At 26.9% G+C, this 10,545-nt stretch overlaps 1 protein-coding gene and 1 pseudogene across 5 annotated transcripts; both read left to right on the top strand.

Annotated features, from left to right (window-relative positions):
* Positions 1-463: 463 nt before the first annotated feature.
* On the top strand, positions 464-5,318 carry LOC126840674 (uncharacterized; annotated as a pseudogene).
* Positions 5,319-5,822: 504 nt separating this feature from the next.
* On the top strand, positions 5,823-9,658 carry LOC126840398 (uncharacterized). Of its 5 annotated transcripts, none has more exons than XM_050576095.1 (8): positions 5,823-6,048; positions 6,435-6,796; positions 6,893-7,097; positions 7,527-7,921; positions 8,073-8,256; positions 8,324-8,614; positions 8,809-8,980; positions 9,155-9,658. In XM_050576095.1, exons 2-8 carry the CDS (start codon positions 6,546-6,548, stop codon positions 9,331-9,333), a joined length of 1,677 nt encoding a protein of 558 aa, XP_050432052.1. In that variant the 5' UTR covers positions 5,823-6,048; positions 6,435-6,545; the 3' UTR covers positions 9,334-9,658. The 5 variants fall into 5 exon arrangements, with proteins under 5 accessions (XP_050432052.1, XP_050432050.1, XP_050432047.1 ...); XM_050576093.1 differs by having other exon boundaries at positions 5,823-6,093; XM_050576090.1 differs by having other exon boundaries at positions 5,823-6,144.
* Positions 9,659-10,545: the final 887 nt, after the last annotated feature.

Genomic DNA, 10,545 nt, shown 5'->3' with positions numbered 1-10,545 from the left:
TTTAGTGAGTGTAGCTTTAAATGAAAGGCCATACCTAATTGGGCCCAATCAAAACAATTCAAGAGAAGTAAATAAATTTATCTTTTCATAAAAGACGTAATGCTGGGGCATAGTGAAGTAAATGTCTCACTTAATTATCAGCTATTTAATGAAATTCAACGTTAGAACTATTAATAATATTAAATACTAATATTTCAAGTTTAAAAATTAAAAAATTAATGATGTTTAGGTACTTGAAATTTTACAACCGGCATTTGTTTGTTGTTTGGGGGGATATGAATTATATAGAGAATGTAATAAATCTCCCTCTCGGTTCTCTCGTCCTGATTTACTGGCGATGGACACAAGTCACAAATATAAAATACGTATGATATTGTGGTCAGTTTCAACTTTCAAGGCTCGGTATGATAACAATATGCCTGCCATCTCTCAGAAAGATAATGAACTCGACAATAATACTTACACTACCTATATTATAGCAGACCACGTGGTTATGAAAAACAAATCCCGCGCACAGCCTTAGAAGATAAGGTCGGTTAACTCCACTCCTCCTCATCATCTCGATATTTTAGTCCTAAGGTAACAATAAACAAAGTCGTTTAAGGAATTCACCGCTTAACTATAGTCTATAGTTAAATGTTTTTGCGAGCAAGAAACTTAATTAATATACAAAAAAACTACAAAATTTGCAAGTATCAGGCAAGTGACAAATCATTAATGTCATGTTAAAAGGTACTGTTTTCCATTATTATAGTAATGTATAATCAAGGTGATGCTTCAACTTGTGTATAATATGCAAATGTATAACATAACTTACAACTCTTATTTTTTTAACCGGGCAACTGATAACGGTGGAGTGGATCCCGCATACATTTAACATGGACAATAACAAATTCTTTACCATCGTTCATGAATGATTAAAAATTATTGAAAAGAAAAAACAATTTATTAGAAGTTATTTTTACCATGGTGTGATTACCATGGTGATAATGAACTGATCACTGATAATGTGTATTAATTATAATATATTTGACGGTTTTATGAACTTAAGTATCCATTAGTTAATAGTTGTACACACATAATTATTTTTACAGATTCATTTTTAATCACTATACAAAATTAATTGAATTTCATAAGGTGACATTAACTCGTTCGCTTCGTAAATAATTTTTCATAAACTAATTCAGGAATGAAACATTTTTGTTTGTTTTTTAGATTTAATCGATTGATCAAAATGGCTGATTGTCTAAACAATGATAATGACATTGTAGTCAACTCGTTTGATACTTTGAACATTAGACAAAACAATCGGGAAATGAACAGTGATTCGCGACAAATATTGAATAAAATAAAAAATTACTATGAGAGTATTTTTTCATGGGATATTAAAGAAAAAACTGGTAGTGATCCAGTTCCCCTGTTCAGTAATATTGATAGAACAATAGAGAAATTGAAATTCATGACAGTGAAGATTGCGATGTAGTAGAATTTAAAAGGTGATCAAAATTGATTTTTAATATTGATCTAGTTGTTTAAAAGGATGTAATAACTGTAGAATATTTGAGTTGAAAATTAACTTTTCAAGACAAATTATTTTTCTTTTTTTAAGCTACCTCATAGTAAACATTTTTTTATAAAGTAATGAAATATAGTCCATAGACTGCTTATATAATTGTTTATATAAGCAGCATAATTGTTTATATGACTGTTTTATAATTTTTTTTTTTAATATTATTTCTTTATGATAAATATTTAATAGTATTAATACAACATTTTTTTTTTAGATTTCATTTAAAATTGATGTTATGTTATGAATTATTTGACGACGAAAAACACGAAGAGTCTTTATTAGAAATTGAAAATTTAATTCATTCAATGGAAACAAAAAAATTGGATGAACTTTATGATCGGTACTCTAGTGTATGTTTTCACATTGCACTTTCTACTCGAGCATTTGTTTTAGCTATGCTACACAATGTTTCTGAAAAGGTAATTGTTTGCAGTGTTTAGAGATCCATACTGCCAAATTATAATGCTAACATTAACACTTTGTGAGGTTTTGCTTTTACCAAGTCAGCCTCTCTAGCTCTGATAATTAATAGACTTAATGAATTAGAACTAAGTCTGCACAGAGGTGACATTTAGAGGACATTTAGCCAATCTTAATTTCTCCAATATTCTCTTTCCTCAATTCTTTCAAAACTTGCTCTTTGTATGAATTGTGTAAAGTAGCTGATAGATTATACCCTTGTATTGTGCCCTTTGCAATCTAGTTGACCTTTGTAATCTAGTTGATATTTAGTTCCACCTCCTGGCATAGTACCCACGTGTATCATCTTTGTTTTGGTTGTGAGAACGTATTTTTAATGATCTTGTTTTGTTCTTTGCAGAACTATATCAACCTTTCTCTTCCTAGACTTCGTTTACCCAATAAAAAAAATCCTGATACTTTTTGTTCTCTCATTAAAGCATTCTAGTTTCTAATTTTATGATTTTTGCATATTTGCTGGTAAATTTATTCAACTTACTCTTTTTTATGACATTAAGTTGATATATAAATGTTTATGATCGAATTATTGGCTGGTTCTGTGTCAAGCTAAATAGCAATTATTCTTCCATGATACCAAAAAATGCCAACTAACTTTCTTTGTTCATTGTAAAACCAACTACAGTAAGCTTGTGATCATCTTTTAAAAAATATATTGATCCCCAATTATTATTACTATTGTATTGTGCATTAAATACTAACTACAAAGTTTGTATCACTTATTTTTAGATTCTCAATAGCATTAAACCTCTATCAAATATGAACCGTTCAGAAAAAGCAGCACTTTGTGCAATCAAATCTAAAGTGTTTGTAGAATACCCTCCGATAGGAAATGAAGTTGCCCTTAAACTGGTCGAGCAGGCTCAAAATCTCAATCCAGTTGAGGTCGAATGGGTGAACGTATGGCTAAAGCTAAATGAAGAGTTAGAAGGTTTTATGCACAATTTGCAATGCCTGATAAAAATGAGCTGGAAGCAGCAGAATTTTTAAGCTCAGCTACCAATAACCCACGGTACTTAATACAAGCATCTAAAATTTTTATGGAAGCTGCATTTGTTAATAAACTGGAGCGCAAACCAGAAGAATCAAATAAATAAGATTTTATTCTAAACAACAACATGCAATGCCTGATCCAAGTGAGTTGGAGGCAGCAGAATGTTTAAGTGCAGCAAAAGAACCTTCAAATAATTTGATAACGGCTTCTAAAGTTTTTTTGGAGGCTGCCTTTGTTTTTAAACTGGAGGGCAATCCAAATGAAGCAAATAAATATTATAAGATTTCTTTAGATCTTACATTGTAAGTATTTGTCATATAATTTTCATGAACTAAATCTTTCATATAAATTGATATGAATATAGAAATTTCACTAATATTCTGTTATTTAGCTCTCATTTGTTGTTTATAAAGAACTATTTTTGTTTATTTGTATTGTAGTAAAGCAGCTGAGTTATGGGAAGAAAATGTAAAATGCCTTCATTCATGTTTAATGATTTTAATCGATTTCCCAAAAGAGTTATTCAAAGAGTTCTATTCAAACGAAGCAGTTAATAAAATGATACAGAAATTAAGCAATATAAAAAACAGTCACGTTGATGCAATTTTGGGAAAATACTATCTTATACATGAAAAAGTAATGCTCATTTGTAAATTAATGTTATAGTAAATAAAATATTGTTTGAATTTTTATTAGGACTATGAGAAAGCCAAAGAGTATTTATCACGTGGAATGTCAGGGGGACATTTTGGCAGTGCCATACAACTTGTAAAGGTCGAATGTCTTTTGCAGCCAGTTCATAAGTATTCTTTCGTCCAGTCACTAAATTTGATTTATGAAACATTCACTACTGCAAAACGAAGATTGATTATCTTATCACATATAATATTATACTTCTATTATATTGAAGATAATCCTAAAGAAATGATGCACTACTTAAAATTGTACATCAATCATGATATTGACGATACTTTAAAGAAACGACAACTAATTGTGAGTTAATTTAAATTTAATAAGTAAATTTTAGGATTTTGATTTAATTTTAACAACTAAAAAGTTTAAATATTTGGATTGAAAAAATTCATATTTAAAAATTTGAATGTTTGATTAATAACTATCAATACATTTTAAATATTACTAAAACTTTACTGTGTTTCAGACCCATTGTTACCCATTGTTTAGAGTTGTTGGTGACTTCAAACCAAAACAATTTTTAAGTAACTTATCTTCAAAAATTGAAGAATATAAACATTCAAACATCTGGGGGGATGCTGACGAAAAAAAGACAGTACTAAAAACTGTTGATAAGTTTGATAGAATGTCGAGAGTACAAATTTATAGAAACAAAGATAAACCGAGCCAACAAAATGAAAATAATAATATGAAAATGAAATATCAGGAAAATAACTATTGGCGTGGTAGAGGCAGAAAAAAACAAAATAATTGGCGTGTTAGTTATAGAGAATCTTCTGAATGTATAAATAAATCAATCGATAACCAGCATGATGATAATGAAAAAAAGCATGATTATAAAAAAAATAGTTCACCAAGTTCATCATGTTTGAATTAGTGGTGCTAATAATAATATTAACAACAATAATAATAAAAGACCCCTGGGAATAAGCAATCCCTGTTAATAATGATATAAGCTGGTATTTGTTTTGTTTCAATTAATTTATTGTTTTATTTTTTTAGTCTAATAAATGATATTATACACAATTAAGAAAATGTTTATAAGTACACAATTGGATATGAAGAAATAATATGTATAATAGAAAAATGTAATGAAACTTATGAAGTTTTTGAAAAAATATTTAGACAGTTGAAAAAGGAATATGAGAAAATAAGCTACAGATATTTTGCATTTCAACACGAAGATCCCATAAAGACTGCTAAAGTTGTTGAAATAATGAGATTGATATTTACATCAAGATTAGCCGAGTTGTGGATATGTGGTATTCCAGGACATCCTCAAGGAGCAACATATGATAAATACTGCAGAAGTATACGAGGTAATGCTAAAAATTACTGAGAATAATCCTTACCGATGTCAAGAACCAGAAAACAATATTTACAGAAGCCACACCAAACAAATGAAGAAATTATTCTCTTAAACTAAAACTAATATTTCAGATAAAGTTAGATATTTAAAAAAGAAATAATGTAATGTATAAATATAATAGAAATTGTTAAATTATTAAAATATTTTAATGAAAGCTATATTTTATACCTTCGATTACAAGTTTATATTGTTACATATATTTATTTTGAATTTAATTTAGTTTTAAGTAAAAACGTGTTTTTAAATTTATAATATATATATATATATATTTTTTTTTTGTCCAAATTTGTCTGGATTTCAGAAAAACGCTATTTAATCCACTTAATAATCTTATAAATATTAAATGTTATTATAGTATAATCTGTGAATCTAAGTAAAATGTTTTAATGAAAATTTAAAAAAATCGCTTAACTTTAACTATAAATTATTTTCGGACTTCAACAGATCCAAAAGCAATTTATCTATTTGGGGTTGTGTTTTAATTTTACATTTTCATCAAAAATATTTACTTCTTTATATTGTAATATTTTATACTTGTAAAAGTTTTCATTTGCAAAGTAGTGTTTTTTTTGTAAAAATGCGGATTTTAAGAATCCCATCACTAATCTATGTACATGACTCTTTTTCTTATGACAAATTTGAAATCGACCGTTTAGGACACGGAGGAATTTTCAAACTTTCCAATTTCCTACAAAGATTTAAAAAAATAGATAAATTAAAATTTTAAAATTTCCATCACTAAATACGGTCTAGCCATCTAAATTTTTTTTAATGTTTTTTCAATAGAGGCGCCAGAAAGTAATTCAAAACATTGTATTGTTATTACTTATCAGTATACATATACATATATCACAGATACATATCGTATAATATTTGTAATCAGCACAGCAGGCAGTAGTGTTACTAGTTTTCTACTGATTTCTGTACCTATAATCCGTTTAAATAGTTAAGTATATTGACATTTGACAGTCTGCTCGCTTCAAAACTAATGTAAATTAACTGCGATAATCGTGATTTAACAAAAATGTTTAATATTATATAGTTAAGTATTATTTTCTTTTAAACAGAACATATCATTAGATGATTATATTTTGTACTTTATGATGGAGATTGCCTGTGACACATAATATTTTTGGACATTTATCATTTTGAATAAAAACGTATTAGCGTTAAGTAAATCTCACGTTTAGGTTGAATTTCTTCTCAACAATGCCATGTAATAATATTATGGTGTAAATTGTTATAAAACCATTAGATCGGTTCGGTTTTGATACAGCTTTACATTGTTGAATAGTTTAAAATTCTAATGGTTTTTTGTTTTTGTTTTTCAGTTATGTTAACTAACACACACAAGTCCTCAAATGAACCAACCAATATAGATTTTGAATAAGATTTATAAAATAGATTTCACCCTAATTAAACATTTACATTGAATCATTCAAATGGCTACTGTATCGAGTCCTGTTGTTTTGGCCAATAGTCTTAATAATTTGAACTTGAATGATAGTCATGAAAATCTGACTAATCGTCCCAATGAATTATCAACGCTTAAACGACAGTACGAGACTATATTTTCGTGGGATGTCTATGAAAAGACTGGCAAAAGTAGAAATAAGCTGGCTGAAATAATAGAAAAAATCGAGCAAAAAATTGAACTTGTCTTCATAAACAAAAACAAATTCAGTATTGATGGGTAGATAATTTATGTATAAATATATATTGTACACATATTAATTTTGTATAACATTTGTCATTTTTTAAGTATATTATAAACATTTTTTATATTTAGATTTTATTTGCTACTAATCCATTGTTTTGAAACATTTTTGGATGGCAACTTTTCACAAGCATTATCTGAAATTGAAGGCATGATAAACAACTTAAAACAAGTGCATTCAGATGACTTTTACAATCAAATTTCAGATGCTTGTTTTCATATTACATACGCTTCTCAAGCTTACATTATGATTTATATGGATCAAAACATAAAAGAGGTAATTTTTAAGATTAATGAAATAAAAATAAAATTATATCTATTTGTAACTTAAAATTATACTTAAACTGAAAAAAAATTCTACTAGGGTAAAGTCAACAATAGTTGTATTGTTTCATAGCGTGTGGGATTAAACAGATATATTACAGACTAGTGTATTATGTGATCATGATGCCTTTTATTTATTAGCACATGTATGTAAAAAACGATATCAGTGCATGAGTCGGATAAAAAATAGTAGACAAATGCAAATACATATGAAAAAAATGTCTTGGCATTTTTTTGCTTATTAGTTTCACTTTTTTAAAAAAATTAGTTAAGATGCATTAAAAAGAATATAGTAGAAGAATTCAATCTTCCAAGAAACCCGCTATCTATTCATATATTGCTTTTAGTATACAAATAATGGTATTGTGTTCTTGTTAAATAGATATTTTCAAAAATTAAACCACTCTCTCAAATGAATAGAGCTGAAAGAGCAGCTATAAATGCTGTTAAGTGTAAAGTATTCATGGAATATCCACCAGCTGGCAACAAAATTGCTTTAAACTTTGCTGAATCGGCTCGAAATCTGAATGATAATGAAGTAAAATGGATTGACATGTGGTTAAAAGTTAAAGGTCGTGAAAGAAGATTTGACAACAAGTTTACACTTCCGTTCAGAGAAGAATTTCTGGCTGCAGAAAAATTAAGTACAACCTTAACAGATCCTGAACTTTTGATTAGAGCATCTAAACTTTATGAGGAAGCAGGCTTTGCTCTTAAATTAAGTTCCAATTGTTTGGAATCTGATAATTATTATAAATTAGCTTCAACTCTAGCAGTGTGAGTAAGTTTTTAGATTTTAATATCCTATACACACATTATTTACTTGGAGACAATATTTTTATATAAAATAATGTTTTTCCCACCTCAAATATTTAAATATTAATATTCTAATTTGTATCCTTTTTTTTATTGTTATTCCTATTTTTAGAAAAGCATACAATATGGACAAAGATGACATAAAAACTATGTATAATTGTCTCGAAATATTCATGGATCTTCCACAGAATTTCATGTCTGCAGATATGATTTATAATATAGCTAAAAAACTTAGTAAAACTCAAAACTTTAGAGTTGATGCAATTTTAGGAAAATATTTCATGAAACGCAAAAAAGTATGTTTAAAAATTGTTTAATTATATGTTAGAAATTTGTTTTAATTTTTCATACATTTTTTTCAAGGATTATAATGCGGCTAAACATCACTTGGAAAGAGCAGTCTCGAGTGGAAATTTTACAAGTTCATTGCATTTATTGAAAGTTGAATGCTTACTAAGTTCAAAATTCCCAGTTGTACAATTTTTAAATTCATTGTATGATGTATTTACTGAACCTAAAAGAAGACTTATTATCATTTCACAAATACTTTTATATTATATCTACAATGAAAGTAATCCAAAACAGTTATTGCATTTTTTGGATGTTTACTTGGATCAAGATATTGATAATTTACAGAAAAAACATCATATCAATGTAATTATGCTATTAAATTATTTTGATTTAAAATGACACATTATTATTGTTAACCCTTAATTGCATGCTAAGCGATACTGCTAATCTGAAGTACAATCTAATTATAAAAACTGCTGATTTTAATTGAGGAAAAACTATTTTATCATAATGTGCGTTTTAGAATTTTTAACTGTTTTTATTTGATTATTTTTTAGGCTACTTTTCCATTATACCAATTGAAAAAAAAATTTAATCCAAAAACATTTTTGAATTTATTGACAAGGGAAATAGAAAATCTAAAACTTCATCCCAATTGGGATTCCAATGAGAAGATAATTTTAGAAAGAGTGTTGTCTAGGTTTACTGCTACATGCAATCCAGAACGAAGTGCGTGTTTAATATTTTTTATTACAGTACATAATAGTAAAAGTATAGTATAGTATAGTATAATATAGTATAGTATAGTAAGTAAAGTATAGTATTAAAATGTATTTATAGTAAAAATCAATAAATGATTGCTGGTATGAGTATCATTAAATTATTTTAAACAATTATTTTCAGCGGAACAAAACATTGTTGACGCTCTTACTTGTGTCGTTTGTCTGGAGATTGATATTGCACGTGTTGTACTTAGACCTTGCGGTCATCGTTGTCTTTGCAAATCTTGTTGGGAGCAATTAAGCAGTACGGCACAGTGCCCATTGTGTCGCAGTGTAGTTACATCAACATTAATTTGTTAAGTTAATAATAATATATTTACTTGTTAACTGTTATCCAAAGTTGTATTATGATTTTTTTATTGTACCAACATTTTTAAAATCTAACGGAACATATTTAATTTGAATCATAATTTTAACAAATATGATAACTACTTAAATTGTTTTATTATGTAAATCCATTATTAATTACGTTGTTACACAAGTTATGTGTAAAAAAAAAAGTGTACAGCTTTTAAGCTATATGAAATTCACTTATGTAAATTCATAAAAATATTTATATTCATGATTATAAATGTTTACAAGTTGGTTGTTATAAAAATGTTATTATTTTATCACCTATATTATACCATATTTCTATTTTTATATATATCGAAATTTAAAATTTTATAATGAATGCTACTTTAATATTGTAACAAATCAGGTAATATTTTACTAAAAAATTGGACACGATTATAAATTGTCTCATGCGATAATTGAATACTTAAATTTTTGACTGTTAATTAATTATTGTTATTATTATTTTTCTATTTCAAGTATTTTGATTTAATAAAAAAGTGTATTATCAAAACGTATTATGTTGGCATACTCTTTAAATTATTATTTGCGAATAAGGTATGTACAATATACGGATATACTTTCACAAATTATGTGTTTTACTTATACTTTGAACATGAAACCGTTGTTACTCTGCCTTATCTAACTTGACCACGACATACATTTTAATTTAAGATATTGGCCTGCCAACAATTGTCGATTATAAAACTGTATATAATAATTAATTAAATCGACAAATAAAATAAAATAAATTAAAAAAATTTGTTTGGTTTTCAGTCTTTGTATTAGGAAAAACACTAAAATTTATGGCACAGAATAGACAAAATATAAATTAATTTAATTCTTTATCAGAAAATTTCTTTACTGTTGAGTAGAAAAAAAAATGTTTCATTAGTACATCAGAAATAATATTTTGAACACATTTTTTTTATCGATGAACTTGATATGATATTTGATTATACATCGTGATCGCTAAACTATTATGAAAATATATCTTTGCATCAAATAAAATAATTGGTCGCTTAAATAGGGGCAGGTAAATTCATAGTAAAATTAATATTAGTTTTACTATAGTTAAAGTACACTAGTAAAAAAATTATGAGAAAGTGACAATTTTTTGATAGCACAATATTTTTTCTTTGAGATCCTTTTCTATCTGCATTTATTTTATCATTTTTT

This window comes from Adelges cooleyi, unplaced genomic scaffold (assembly GCF_023614345.1).
Source record: "Adelges cooleyi isolate 19-005CV unplaced genomic scaffold, UGA_ACOO_1.1 ACOO_flye_CR_arks_rails_tigmint_CR_PRNA_376, whole genome shotgun sequence".
NCBI lineage: Eukaryota > Metazoa > Arthropoda > Insecta > Hemiptera > Adelgidae > Adelges > Adelges cooleyi.
Note: the sequence above shows the minus strand (reverse complement) of the source record. Positions and strands in the feature narration are given on the sequence as shown.